Source organism: Erythrolamprus reginae, chromosome 5 (genome assembly GCF_031021105.1).
Source record: "Erythrolamprus reginae isolate rEryReg1 chromosome 5, rEryReg1.hap1, whole genome shotgun sequence".
Lineage (NCBI taxonomy): Eukaryota > Metazoa > Chordata > Lepidosauria > Squamata > Dipsadidae > Erythrolamprus > Erythrolamprus reginae.
The window spans coordinates 36,007,583-36,023,115 of record NC_091954.1 but is presented as its reverse complement, the minus strand read 5'-3'; the positions used below and the strand labels follow the sequence as shown (position 1 = coordinate 36,023,115).

General features: G+C 41.9%; 2 protein-coding genes across 2 annotated transcripts in view; one reads left to right on the top strand and one right to left on the bottom strand.

The window, feature by feature from the left end:
* Window positions 1–444: 444 nt before the first annotated feature.
* Window positions 445–15,533, bottom strand: part of NOC3L (NOC3 like DNA replication regulator) — a 45,390-nt gene continuing 30,301 nt past the window's right edge. The window contains exons 16-21 of the mRNA XM_070752365.1: window positions 9,932–10,003; window positions 9,387–9,568; window positions 6,571–6,699; window positions 5,884–5,981; window positions 1,212–1,296; window positions 445–1,110 (exon numbers count right to left, since the gene is read on the bottom strand). Of these exons, the coding sequence (XP_070608466.1) occupies window positions 976–1,110; window positions 1,212–1,296; window positions 5,884–5,981; window positions 6,571–6,699; window positions 9,387–9,568; window positions 9,932–10,003 (701 nt within the window). The 3' untranslated portion in view covers window positions 445–975. The remainder of the gene's footprint in view (window positions 1,111–1,211; window positions 1,297–5,883; window positions 5,982–6,570; window positions 6,700–9,386; window positions 9,569–9,931; window positions 10,004–15,533) is intronic.
* On the top strand, window positions 3,124–4,960 carry LOC139168313 (piggyBac transposable element-derived protein 4-like). Its single transcript, XM_070753894.1, is given in 3 exon segments — window positions 3,124–3,146; window positions 3,254–4,392; window positions 4,394–4,960. Coding segments are annotated over 2 exon segments (1,701 nt in total). The 5' UTR covers window positions 3,124–3,146; window positions 3,254–3,258.

Sequence of the window (15,533 nt, the reverse complement as noted above, 5' to 3'; positions counted from 1 at the left end):
TTACAAACTTTTTTTGAGTTACGAACCGGCGTTCGGGAGGCTGCTAAGAAGCCCCGCTGCCCGGCTGTCACCTTTTAAAACAGCCACGCGGCTTCCCAGCAGTCTCCGAACGCCGGTTCGTAACTCAAAAAAAGTTCGTAAGAAGAGGCAAAATTTTTCTGAACCCCGGGTTCGTATCACGAGTTGTTCGTAAGACGAGGGGTTCGTATCTTGAGGTACCACTGTACATTAATATCTGTAAGAGTAAATTGGCAGGATTAAGTCACCTTTTTTGGTGTTTCCATAGCACAACACCTTCCTTCACTTCATTGGTTAAGCATCTGGTAGAAACAGAGCTTAAGCCACCTTAGGTACCTGGCCAGAACATTCTGAAGTTACCCAAAATGTGCTTTAAACTCCGTCAATGTATCCTGACACACAAATACTATTTTTGACTCCACCTTCTGTCAAATAAAGTAAATGGCCAGATAATATTTTATTTCAGAGATTTTTCTTCTTAACAGATGATATGCAACTATGTAATGATGGAAAAAATGAACACAGTGTGTACTAGTGTAAAACTCTACATTTTTGTTTTTAAACATCTGTTCAAGCTCTGATTACACCACTCAGATTATGAGTCAGCACAAATTAGTCCAAAATCATCATTTTTTTAAAAAAAGAGAAAGTTTTGTATTTATAATTTAAAAATTCTAGGAATCAACCATCTTTATAAAGTTATAAAAAAGGCATTATTTTGCACTGTACAATTGGTTTTTACAAATGCCAGTTTGAATAAATTAGAAATTCTAAACTTTAGCCATCGTATGAAGTCATCATTTCTGAATTTTTAAAGAATTTACCTCAAATATTCTAGGAATTACAAAAATCTCTTTTAACATATTTTTGCAGTCTGAAAATTTAGTCTTCAGTGGAACAAGTAACATTTTCATAGCTCTGGTATTTTCAAACAGGCTGAATTAGCTTGCAATATAGTTATAATGCTGGGAATGTCTTTATGTCTTCAGAAAAATCCAGGGGTACATCTTGAAAACCAGGCTCTTCAAGATGAAACTTTACCAATTTAGTCAGGTCCTCATTCAGAAATAAATCACCTTGTAAAAATTTACCCTGAAACAAAGAAGCATAGGTTCATAAAAAATGGAAAGTAAACAGTTGTAAACCTTATGGTAATGTCCCATATTTTAAGAAACAAATTTCAGAAGAAATACCTTTTTCCTACGTGCAACTGATGGGATAGAAGGATCAAATGTCATATCTTTCATGCTGTACGCCTCAAAAAGTTCACCGGGAGACCTAGGATACATAGCAATATTTAATTTTCATTATTTTCAAACGATTTCTTAAAATTCAAACAAGTTTTGAAAAAGCAAAGCAATAGGCCTTAGTAATGAAAGAATCTAGGCCAGAAATGTACAGAGTTCTCTAGATCTTAAACCAGAAGGAATGCTTGGCCTTCAGATACTGCAGAAGTACAATTCTAGAGACTAAGATATAAGTTAATTTCTGAAAATCCTTTATTTCCCACTAAGGGTAACAATGAATTAAGAGATTATTTTCTTTTTGAAATTAATATAGAAAACATCTTTTGATGACCAGTCATAACAGCCACATAAAGCCTGCAGGATTAGAGGTAGTTATCCCACTGAATGTAATATGATGATAAAAGTGATGCTGGCTTGTTTGTGGACACTGCACCAGGGTGGATAAAAATACAATTTTAAGATTTTTTAAATTGATTGTCTAAAATCAGATTTATTTTAATAAAATGCTTTTGGAGTAAATATATACATGGTGTCCAGGGGGAAAGCAGTTTGAAATTCCCTGACATTTCCCTGTAACCTGTAATCTAGTTAAGGTGCGGTCGTAGATGATGTCATACCAAACAGCTAAGCCATGGAGAAATATCGGTAGCTGAGGAAGCAAGTTGTTGCCACAGTTATGATCATTTTTACTTGACTCTGCCAGGCAGCGTGATCCTTTTTTTTTTTTAACATAATTTTCCCCCCTGACTTTTAAACATTTTAATACAATTTGGTTTTTCCCCTGATTTATTCTGTTTTTTTCACGATTCCCTGCTATTTCCCAAACTGCCGATTTACCTGATAATTCCTTGATTTCCCTGTTTTCCAGGTTTGCTGGACACCCTGTATATATCTACAGATAGTTTTCTACTTAAGATACATTAATAATTTAGTTTATTCAGCATTAAACGGAGCTTAGTTAAGTAGCATGAGGCTGTATATTAGGCCTCAGGTGAGTCAACAGGTCAGCTGCTGCAGGATAGAGATGACAGTTACTCTTTAAAAATTATGATTTAAATTGACTTGATTTAACCCTGCTGTTCTGTTCGGGTCGTATGTGATCCGAAGCCAAGTTTGAGTCCCTGTAAAAAATTTTCCCTGCATATCTGAAACTTGAAATTCCATGAGTTTTCATCATTTCAGGGGTTCTCTCTATGAGAATTTTTTTTGGGGGGTGGGGGGTTTCTTTCTTGCTGAAAAAAAACAACTCCCTAATGTTATGTTCCCGGGTCTATTTGACCCGGACTGCAAATTGATCATTTTAGGTACTTATATTTGGTCTTTTTGAAAGCTTTTTTCACCTGGAAACAGGTTTGAACATTGCTGCACACAATGGAATGAAAATTGAACTGAAAAAATTAATCCTTATTGGTTTATTTTGCACATAAATGTGCCTCCCCCCCGTTTTTGTGAAAGTTTTTTCAATTTATGGATAGTTTTGCTTGCAAAATGCATTCTATTTTACTGGAGTTGGTGTGGGATTGGTAGCCTGAACATTTCTGAATATAAGAAAAATATAAAGGAACTGAAAAAAATGATTCTTGCTGGTTTTTTAAAATCAGAAATAAGCCCCCCCCCCCTCGGCTGCTAAAATATTTCTGAAAGCAATATCCTACATCCTTTGTCAATCTTTCAAACCATTAGAGGGACAGCTATATAACAGAGTGACCAGTTTTCAGTCATTCATCCAAGTCTATTTCTCTGGTAAGTAAAACAGCTATGTTTTTCTTTGGGATGTTACCTTCTGCTGCATGTGACATAAATGTTTTATTTTTGCCTAGATTCAGTACTTTGCATCTGTTTCACAGAGTTGACCTTGGAAATAAACTGCATCTTTATCTGGTATGTTACAAACCTATTTTTTCCTGCTTTCTGTGGATTTTTTTGCATCATTCATGTTCTCTTTTTGTGGGGGCAGATCTTATAATTAATGTTTTTACAAATTACAGAAAGTATGCCTTACAAAAGACCACTAACAGAAGCAGAACTTGAAGAGGTTGCCAACGCCTCTTCTGAGGATGACTTCACACAGGAAAACCTTTCTGAAGAGGAGGATCACATCAGTGATGGGGACAGCAGATTTGAAAACTCTGATTCTGAAGCAGAAGAACCAGAAGAACCAGAAACACCTGTTCCAGATGTGCAAGGAATCCCTTCCAAAAACAGGGATGTCACTTGGTTTTCAAAATATAACCACACCAGAAAACTGTCTGCTGCAAATGTAATTACATCTACTCCTGGTCCCACCAGATTTGCCATTTCTAGAGCATCTGATATATTATCAACCTTTCTATTATTCCTAAATGTTACAATTACAGATATGATAATCAAAATGTCCAACATTGAGGGAAAAAATATTTATGGTGCTAATTGGGATCCAATAGATACAGCCACCCTACATGCATACATTGGCTTGCTTCTTTTAGCCGGGGTGTATAAATCATACGGCGAATCGTGCAGAAGTTTATGGGCTGCACATTCAGGCCGCCACATATTCAGAGCTACAATGTCTGTAGAAAGATTCTACAATATTTCCAGCGTGTTGCGGTTTGATGATAAAAAAGACCGAAGTCAAAGAAGGGCTGTGGATAAACTGGCGCCAATTAGAGATTTATGGAACAAATGGGTTGAAATTCTTCCAACACTATTCAATGTAGGTGAGTGTGTAACAGTTGATGAGCAACTGGTGGGATTCAAAGGGAGGTGCCCATTTCGGCAATATTTGCCAAGTAAACCAGCAAGATACGGAATTAAAATATGGACATTGTGTGATAGTAAAAGCTCATATGTTTATAATGCGCAGGTTTACACTGGTAGGATCCCTGGAGAAGGTCCTACAAAAAATTTGGCTTTGAAAGTTGTTTTAGACTTGACTTATGGCCTGCAAGGGCAAAAGGTAACCTGTGACAATTTTTTTACATCATATAATTTGGCACAACTGTTATTGAAAAGAAAACTCACCATGCTGGGCACTGTTAGGAAGAACAAGCCAGAGTTACCAGTAGGCATCCTTGCCAAAAGAGAGGTATTTAGTTCCACTTTTTATTTCAGTAATGAAACATCTATTGTGTCTTACGTTCCAAAAAACAAACAAACAAGTGATTTTGATGAGCACCATGCATCACGATGATAATATTAGCGGAAGGCCAGACAAAAAGCCGGAAATGATATTATCTTACAATGCCACAAAAGGCGCAGTGGATACATTGGACCAAGCATTATCCACATACACATGCAAACGAAAAACAAACCGGTGGCCCATGATAATGTTTTATAATATTATAGATGTTTCAGCATATAATTTGTTTGTATTATGGTCAGACATAGACCCAAATTGGAATAAAAAAAGGCTTCATAAGAGAAGACTACTCCTGGAAGAATTAGGTATGTCTCTAATACAGCCATATTTAGAAGCCAGAAAATATCAGCCCAGATGTGAAGAAGCATTAGCCATAATGCAGGCTACCCAGCAGCATGCTCAGGAGGAAACAAACCCCACACCCTCCACCAGCAGCACTCCCAGCACAAAAAGGAGGAGATGTGGCTTATGTCCATCTTCTAATGACAATAAAACTAATCTTACTTGTATTAATTGTAAAAAATACATTTGCAAAGCACATACCTGTTACTATTGTATTCATTGCAGCAAGCATTAAATATTTTCAAACGTTTTGTATATATAAAAGAAACTGTTTCTGTTATTTTTCATTTGTGGTCTTATATGTTCCATTTGTTATCAATAAATTTATAGTAAATTAAAACTGGCATGTTTGTTGTTTATGTGCAGAATGCAATAAATCAATCATAATTTCACACAGCCGGGGGGAGGAGCTTTTGTGAACAAAATAAACAAGTAAACATAATTTTTTCATTTCAAATTTGATTTTGGTGTGATTAGCAATGTTCAGACTTGTAATATAATGCATAAAGTTTTCAGAAATGTTGGCAATGGCAGCATAATAAAGATATAAATGAACAGAATTGCACACAGCCGGGGGGGGGTGCTTTTGTGACAAAATAAACAAATAAGGGTCAATTTTTTCAGTTCAATTTTCATATCATTATGTGCAGAAATGTTCAAGCTACCAATCCCACACCAACTTTAGTAAAATAGAATGCATTTTGCAGGCAAAATTATCAATAAACCTAAAAAAATTCACAAAAACGGGGGGGAGGCACATTTATGTGCAAAATAAACCAATAAGGATTAATTTTTTCCATTCAATTTTCATTCCATTGTGTGCAGAAATGTTCAAACATGTTTCCAGGTGAAAAACGCTTTCAAAAAGACCAAATATAAGTACCTAAAATGATCAATTTTCAGTCCGGGTCAAATAGACCCGGGAACATAACATTAGGGAGTTGTTTTTTTTCAGCAAGAAAGAAACCCCCCACCCCCCCAAAAAAATTCTCATAGAGAGAACCCCTGAAATGATGAAACCTCATGGAATTTCAAGTTTCAGATATGCAGGGAAAACTTTTTACAGGGACTCAAACTTGGCTTCGGATCAAATACGACCCGAACAGAACAGCAGGGTTAAATGAAATCCACCGTGCACTGCCCAGAATGTTCTCTCACCTCCGTCCAAGGTCATGCCCAAGAGCTTCTGATCCTTCAGCTGGAGCTCCTGCCAAAAGATGAGCTGCAAATTTCTGAACAACTGGATGATAGTGTTTCTGAAAACAAGGGAAGCCACGGCAAATGCACTTAACTCTGATGCATTCTCTGAAGAGTTCATCATAAACATTATTTAACTGTTAAAATCAACGGATTAAATAGTAATAGAAATAGCATTATAGCACTTAGACTTATATACCGCTTCACAGTGCTTTACAGCCCTCTCTAAGCGGTTTACAGAGACTAAGCATATTGCCCCCAACAATCTGGGTCCTCATTTTATCAACGTTGGAAGGATGGAAGGCTGAGTCAACCTTAGGTCTAGGTAATCTTAAACCACTTGGGCAAGGTAATCTGAAAAAAGGTAGTAGTTGGAAAATAACAAAGCAACCAGGAAAGCTTTAATTTAAAAAAGACTTTGTGGAGTGGAATAAACATGTATGTAAACTACTCAGGATTACAAAAACTTTAAAAAAACCCAACATTAGCAGGTGAATATTCATATTACAGTGAAAATAGTACATAAAATTCCTAAACTCATTCCTAGACCTTCTAGCTCAGAAGGAAAAAAAAAACTCTTCAGAAGGAAAGAAAATGGGATTCCTACACTAGAAATCAAGAACAAAGCTACAAAATGTAAGTTCTCACCAAGAGGGAATGCAACTCCCAGAGGGTCGAGTTCTGAGCATTACAGTATTCTGGCTGATCCAGTTCAGGTAGGTAAAGACCACTCCCCTGCGATTCATTGTCTAAAAGAAGATCTGTCTTTGGGAAAACCTGTAATGAAATTTGTGTGTGGGGGGGGGTGTCCCCACAAAAAATATAAATATATTACAAGATGCCATGTTCATCTCAAAGAAGACAACAATTTCTCCCCCAAGTGAGTACTTAATTCTTAATATGGAATCCCTATTGTACATATGGTTCACAGTAGGACAAACCAACCTTGGCAACTTGAAGATTTGTGGACTTCAACTTCCAGGATTCCTCAGCCAGCCATGAATTCTGGGAGTTGAAGTCCACTGGTCTTAAAGTTGTCTAGATTGGATACTTTTAAAGCCCTACATGGCATTGGGCCAGAATACATCCGGAACCGCCTTCTACCGCACGAATCCCAGCGGCCGATACAGTCCCACAGAGTTGGCCTTCTCCGGGTCCCATCAACCAAACAATGTTGTTTGGCGGGCCCCAGGGGAAAAGCCTTCTCTGTGGGGGGCCCGGCCCTCTGGAATCAACTCCCCCCAAAGATTAGAACGGCCCCCACCCTCCTTGTCTTTCGCAAATTACTCAAGACCCACCTTTGTCGCCAGGCATGGGGGAGTTAGGATATTCCTTCCCCTAAGCCATTACAAGTTATGTATGGTATGTTTGTGTGCATGTTTGGTTTTTATAATAAGGGTTTTTAGTTGTTTTATTAAATTGGATTGTTACATGTTGTTTTTTATCATTAGCCGCCCCGAGTCTGCGGAGAGGGGCGGCATACAAATCCAATAAATAATAATAATAATAATAATAATAATAATAATAATAATAATAATAATACTCCTGATCTACAGGATGTTAGCTATTGAAAGAGATTCTTCTACCTCATAAAGACTAAAATAGCTTTGGATTATTCTGTACGTTGCACGGTTATTTCTTTATATCTTATCAATACAAAACGTTGGGCACCTATGGAGATGCAACAAGTAAGAACACATTTAAAGCAGAACAACTTCTATCAACTGTAGCTATTAAAATATATAAAACTCAGTTTATAACTGGTAATGTACACTGCTCAAAAAAATAAAGGGAACACTTAAACAACACGATATAACTCCAGTAAATCAAACTTCTATGAAATCAAACTGTCCACTTAGGAAGCAACACTGATTGACAATCAATTTCACATGCTGTTGTGCACATTCAACTTTGTACAGAACGAAGTATTCAATGAGAATATTTCATTCATTCAGATCTAGGATGTGTTCTCTGAGTGTTCCCTTTTTTTTTTTTTTTTTGAGCAGTATATTTTGTTTCCAAGCATAAATGTACCCTCACTTTTCTCCTCACTTCAATCCCATCTAACATGTTTTACCATAGTTATCTTAGTTGGGAATATAATATTGAGACTGGCATTTTGTTACAGCAGCCCCAGGAGGCAGGCCTCAGACTAAGCAGATAAGAAACACAATCATCTGGCAGCAACAGCGGATGGTATATTACTTCCACGTTTTATTTATTCATTAAGAACATTTATATGGCCGCCCAACTCACTCTCAGTGACTCGGGGCAAACTTACAAGGATGAAAACTCAATGTAAAAATAGTAAAAAGCAATAGCCCTACAGGCCCTATATAGCTTGCTGCTAAAAGAAAGCATGAATACTAATTCCAAGATTAGGCTAGCTCCTTCATCAACATCTCTGCTGTCTCCTAGGGATTTAAGTAGGTTATTATTCAGCCTATGATATCTTCCTTGAATCCCTTCAGATACTGAGATCTTCAATGAAAAGGAGCTCATGGGCTGAATATTGATGAGGACCAGCAGATTGATTTTCAAATTCCCCATTTCATAATTTCTGGAGGTGTCGGCATTATAAAAGCCATTGCATGTTCATACTTGTTGATATGGTTATGAGTGGTTATATAAATTGGATTAATAACTAAATAAAATAAATAAATATATAATTTCTTCACTGGAAAGATATGGCCTGTTTCTTCCTTAAGTAAGAGAGTGATCTGATGAGAATATTTTCTCTACACATTTAAATTAGATATAAACATAGTTACTCAAAGGATTAAGAAAAATTGAGAAAATAAATAGGAAAGCTGCGATAACAACAGAACAGCAATACAAGTTAGACTTACATACCACTTTCATAGAGTCAGCATATGGCCCCCAACAATCTGGGTCCTCATTTTACCCAATTTGGAAGGATGGAAGGTTAAGTCGACCTTGAGTCGGTCAGGATCAACCTCCTGGCAGTGAGTTGAATTAGCCTGCAATACTACATTCTGTTAAGATATTCATGAACTGGGAGAACCATGTTAACCAATGAATAGGCATAGCCACTGAGTCGGCCAATGGCAACTAACCACATCTGAGTCTGTGCAGAGAATCAAAACTGAAAACTTAAGCTTAAGGCTAGATGTGGCTCAGTCCAATCTATACTCTGAGACCTCTCTGTGCTTTTCTGCTGAAATGAAACTAACTCTCCTGCTTCTGTTTACATGAAGAAATAATCTACTTGTGGTATTGTTTATATATATAGTATTACTATGTTTATAAAGAAGTTTATGAATCCAGCTGAATCAGTCATCTGTGTGCGCTTCTGGAAATTGATTTTTTTGCAACAAACTGATACATTCTAACTACTGTGCCACCACGGCTCCTAATAATGAGATTCTTGGCAAGAAAGTGGATGCAACAGCAGCTTGCACCCCATAACTTGTGAGATATCAGCCAGGCTATTACAAACTTACATGCATTAATGTTCTGTTGGTTGCCAAGATTCCAATACTGGAGTTCGGAAGGACTTGGAGCGCCATGGTGGAAAGACGCTTAATGAAAGCAAGCGCCCTCTGTTGAGTCACCTGTTTTCTACGCTTCACGAGCATTATATCTAGACATTGCAACACTATTGCTGCATCTTCATTTGTAGCTCCTTGAAGACAAAATGAAACCCCAGTAAGAACCCAAAAAGTTGAAAAGCTACAGTTCTACTACCCTTTCTTTAATCAGTTAAGGATCACTTGGCTAAAGACATAGAATCTCACGTGGATTTATACTGAGATTTAGTTTCTTTGATGAGTTGCAAAAACATCTCAAAGCTATTGAGACACTCAAGCCATCTGATGTAAAAGGGGGTGGATGCCACTCAAATATGTCATTTAAAATTTTGTGACCCCAAAAAACTTTAAATATTAGAGGACAATATCAATGAAACAAATCTGGGCATTTAGAAAGCATACATTTCTATATATTTATATATTATGTTAATATTCAGTACATTTAAATCAGGAATTACCTGCATGTGTTTTAAATAATGTCTTGTAAAGATGAGTGTAGAACTTCAAGGGGTCAATGTTAAGGACATCACCTATGGAAAGGAATTCTAGTTAAGCAGGTTTTTATATCTGGAAATCCATGCATTTGGATTCTCAGGTGTTAAGATTGAAAACCTTACCTTCTATGAGAATTAATTTATTTTTTATATACAGGTAGTTATCATTTAATAGCCACTAAACTATTCAAAACATAACAGTAATAAATGAGTGGAGCTTATGACTGGTCCCTTTAGTTATGTTCATCACAGTGTCCCCATAGTCATGTGATCACAATTTGGTTGCTTGGTGACTGGTGTATAATTATGACAGTCATTTGTCATCTTTACTGCAGGCTTCCAACAAAATCAACCGGGAAACTGGCAGGAAGTTGCACATTGCGGTGATGTGGTGTTGTGCATAATGACTGTGATTTGCCTAACAACAATCTGGACTGTTGTTATAAGATGGCAAAGTTATGTGATACTTTGTTTTACAACCGTGTCTCTTAGTGAGAGTTGCCTGACCCAATTATGGTAGAGGAGTACCTCTAAGTGCATCTTGGAAATTGGTCAAGATGTTTGCTATAGTTTGTTTCTTTATCTGTCAAGTACATATTTACATTATACAAAGATATAACAATGTTTATATACATGATACTAGTTAAGAAAGAAACATTAGGACAGGGGACGGAAGGCACTCTGGTACACCTATGCATGCCCCTTGTTGACCTCTTAGGAATCGGGACAGCTCAACAGTGGATACTATAAGGGTAAAGTTTTGGGGGTTAGGTGATGATACTACAGAATCTGGTAGTGAGTTCCATGCATTAACTACTCATTTACTAACGTATTTCCTGCAGTCAAGTTTGGAGCGGTTTACTACTTTAAGTTTGTATCTGTTGTGTGTGCGTGTGTTGTTGTTGTTGAAGCTGAAGTAATCATTGACAGGAATGACATTGTAGCAGATAATTTTATGGGCTATTAGAAACATAGAAACATAGAAGACTGACAGCAGAAAAAGACTTCATGATCCATCTAGTCTGCCCTTATACTATTTTCTGTATTTTATCTTAGGATGGATATATGTTTATCACAGGCATGTTTAAATTCAGATACTGTCGATTTACCAAATACGTCTGCTGGAAGTTTGTTCCAAGGATCTACTACTCTTTCAGTAAAATAATATTTTCTCATGTTGCTTTTGATCTTTCCCCCAACTAACTTCAGATTGTGTCCCCTTGTTCTTGTGTTCACTTTCCTATTAAAAACACTTCCCTCCTGAACCTTATTTAACCCTTTAACATATTTAAATGTTTCAATTTTTACTAATTTATAATTTTTATCCTATATTTATATAAGTATAATTTTAATGTTATTGTGTTTTAAATTTTTATCAATTGCTATTTTATACTGTTATTAATCTAATTGTTTTTTAATATAATTGGGGTGTTAAGTAATGGATGACTGGGATAAGTATACTTGTGGGTATGAATGGAATGATTGGTACAGTGGAACCTCGACATACGAGCAGCTCTACTTACGAGCTACTCGAGATAAGAGCTGGGAGGGGAGCGACATTTTTGTTCGCCTCCCGAGCTCACATTCGGGATACGAGCGCCAAGGAGCTGTCTCCTGAAGCCGAACACTAACTTCCGCTTTCGGCTTCAGGAGACAGCTCCTTGGCGCTCGTATCCCGCGTGTTTTAAAAGGTTGCAGCCGGCCTGGGGGGCTCGGGGGGGTGCTGGCAAGCCCCCCAGGCCGGCTGCAACCTTTTAAAACACGCGCGCCGCTTCGCAGCTCTCTGCTGAATCCGGAACGCTAACTTCCGCGTTCGGATTCAGCAGACAGCTGCGAAGCAGCGCGCGTGTTTTAAAACGTGGCAGCCGGCCTGGGGGGCTCCGGGGGAAGCCCCCGAGCCCCCCAGGCCGGCTGCAACCTTTTAAAACACGCGCGCCGCTTCGCGGCTCTCTGCTGAATCCGGAACGCTAACTTCCGCGTTCGGATTCAGCAGACAGCTGCGAAGCAGCGCGCGTGTTTTAAAACGTGGCAGCCGGCCTGGGGGGCTCGGGGGGAAGCCCCCGAGCCCCCCAGGCCGTCTGCCACCTTTTAAAACACGCGCGCCGCTTCGCAGCTCTCTGCTGAATCCGGAACGCTAACTTCCGCGTTCGGATTCAGCAGACAGCTGCGAAGCAGCGCGCGTGTTTTAAAAGGTTGCAGCCGGCCTGGGGGGCTCGGGGGCTTCCCCCCGAGCCCCCCAGGCCGGCTGTGACGTTTTAAAACACGCGCGCTGCTTCGCAGCTCTCTGCTGAATCCGGAACGCTAACTTCCGCGTTCGGATTCAGCAGACAGCGGAAGTTAGCGTTCCGGATTCAGCAGACAGCTGCGAAGCGGCGTGGGTGTTTTAAAACGTGGCAGCCGGCCTGGGGGGCTCGGGGGCTTCCCCCCGAGCCCCCCAGGCCGGCTGCCACGTTTTAAAACACGCGCGCTGCTTCGCAGCTGTCTCTGAACGCTAACTTCCGCGTTCGGCGGCAGCGATTTTTTTTGTTGTTGCACGGATTAATTGACTTTACATTGTTTCCTATGGGAAACAATGTTTCGTCATACGAGCGTTCCGACTTACGAGCCTCCTTCCGGAACCAATTAGTCTCGTAAGTCGGGGTTCTACTGTATAACTGGGTTGGTGGGGGTGGGTGGGGTTATGGTATGGATGAGTTGATTGATAATAGTATGAATGGGAGTTTTGGCCCACCTGACGCTCGGGAGACAGGAGAGGAAGGGGCACTGATCTCTGGGGTGGCAGAGGGTCGGATTATTCCAGTGTTGCTGGGGAGAGGCAGATATGGCGGGGTACTGGTGATGAGTGTAACTCTGGCCCTGGGCTCAGGTTGCTGCTGCTTAATGCCAGGTCGGTGGTAAATAAAGCTCTCCTCATCCGGGATTTGATCCTGGATGAGGAGGCCGACCTGGCACGTATTACTGAAACCTGGCTGGGCTCGGAGGGAGGTGTTCCTCTCTCTGAAATCTGCCCAGCCGGATTTCAGATATGGCATCAACCTCGACCCCAGGGAAGGGGGGGAGGAGTGGCTATTATAGCCAGGGAGAGCCTTTGCCTGCGTGGACTCATTGCTCCGGAAATTGCAGGTTGCGAGTCTCTCTTGCTGAAGTTGGACTTAGGGGTTCAGGTGGGCTTATTTCTCACGTACCTGCCTCCCAGGTGCGTGTCAAAAGCCCTGCCTGTGCTACTCGAGGAGGTAGCTGGGTTGGCGATGGAGTTCCCCGGACTTATTGTCCTGGGGGACTTCAACTTGCCGTCACTCGGCGAAACCTCTGGGTTGGCACAGGAGTTCATGGCCACCATGACAGCCATGGACCTGACTCAAGTAGTACAGGGTCCGACTCACGAGGGAGGGCATGCACCCGACATGGTATTCCTTTCCGAGCAACTGAGTAATGGTCTGAGACTAAGGGGCTTAGATGCGTTGCCTTTGTCATGGTCAGACCATTTCCTACTACGGCTTGACTTCCTGGCTCCAATCCTTCCCCGCAGGGAGGCGGAACCAATTAAGATGTTCCGCCCCATGACGCCTGATGGACCCAGAGGGCTTTCAGACGGCGCTTGGGGTTATACCAGAGGCACTTGTCCACAGTTCGGCAGAGTCTCTTGCGGAAGCCTGGAACAAGGCCGCAGCGGAGGCTCTTGACCGGATTGCGCCTTTGCAACCTCTACGAGGCGCTAGACCCCGTAGAGCTCCATGGTTCAACGAGGAGCTCCGGGAGTTGAAACGCCAGAAGAGACGTCTAGAGAAGCGATGGAGGAAGAGTAAGTCTGAGTCCAACCGAACACTTGTAAGAGCTTTTATTAAGACTTACAAAGTGGTGCTCAAGGCGGCAAGATGCGCATACCATGCCGCCTTGATTGCATCAGCGGAATCCCGCCCGGCCGCTCTGTTTAGGGTGACCCACTCCCTTCTTAACCAGGGGGGAGTTGGGGAGCCCTTGCAGAGTAGTGCCGAGGATTTTAACACGTTTTTCGCTGATAAAGTCGCTCGGATCCGGGCCGACCTCGACTCCAATTATGAAACAGAGTCGACTGACAACGAGTCAGTCGAGGTGACTGGGGCATGTACTTGTCCACCTGTCTGGGAAGAGTTTGATCTGGTGACACCTGATGAAGTGGACAAGGCCATTGGAGCTGTGAGTTCTGCCACCTGTTTACTGGATCCGTGTCCCTCCTGGTTGGTTTCGGCCAGCAGGGAGGTGATGCGGAGCTGGGCCCAGGAGATTACCAACGCTTCCTTGGGGAGGGGAGTTTTTCCATCACTCTATAAAGAAGCGCTCGTGCGCCCCCTCCTCAAGAAGCCCTCCCTGGACCCAGCTGTGCTTAACAACTATCGTCCAGTCTCCAACCTTCCCTTTATGAGGAAGGTTGTCGAGAAGGTGGTGGCACTCCAACTCCAGCGGTCCTTGGAAGAAGCCGATTATCTAGGTCCCCAGCAGTCGAGTTTCAGGCCCGGTTACAGCACAGAAACAGCTTTGGTCGCGTTGATGGATGATCTCTGGCGGGCCCGGGACAGGGGTTTATCCTCTGTCCTGGTGCTCCTTGACCTCTCAGCGGCTTTTGATACCATCGACCATGGTATCCTTCTGCACCGGCTGGAGGGGTTGGGGGTGGGAGGCACTGTCCTTCAGTGGTTCTCCTCCTACCTCTCTGGCCGGTCGCAGTCGGTGTTAGTGGGGGGTCAGAGGTCGACTCCTAGGTTTCTCCCTTGTGGGGTGCCTCAGGGGTCGGTCCTCTCCCCCCTGCTATTCAACATCTACATGAAACCGCTGGGCGAGATCATCCAAGGACATGGGGTGAGGTATCATCAATATGCGGATGATACCCAGCTTTACATCTCCACCCCATGCCCAGTCAACGAAGCGGTGGAAGTGATGTGCCAGTGACTGGAGGCTGTTGGGGCCTGGATGGGTGTCAACAGACTCAAGCTCAACCCGGATAAGACGGAGTGGCTGTGGGTTTTGCCTCCCAAGGACAACTCCATCTGTCTGTCCATCACCCTAGGGGGGGAATTATTGACCCCCCTCAGAGAGGGTCCGCAACTTGGGCGTCCTCCTCGATCCACAGCTCACATTAGAAAAACATCTCTCAGCTGTGGCGAGGGGGGCGTTTGCCCAGGTTCGCCTGGTGCACCAGTTGCGGCCCTATCTGGACCGGGACTCATTGCTCACAGTCACTCATGCCCTCATCACCTCGAGGTTCGACTACTGTAATGCTCTCTACATGGGGCTACTTTTGAAAAGTGTTCGGAAACTTCAGGTCATGCAGAATGCAGCTGCGAGAGCAGTCATGGGCTTACCTAGGTATGCCCATGTTTCACCATCACTCCGCAGTCTGCATTGGCTGCCGATCAGTTTCCGGTCACAATTCAAAGTGTTGGTTATGACCTTTAAAGCCCTTCATGGCATTGGACCAGAATATCTCCGAGACCGCCTCCTGCCGCACGAATCCCAGCGACCGATTAGGTCCCACAGAGTGGGCCTTCTCCGGGTCCCGTCAACTAAACAATGTCGGTTGGCGGGCCCC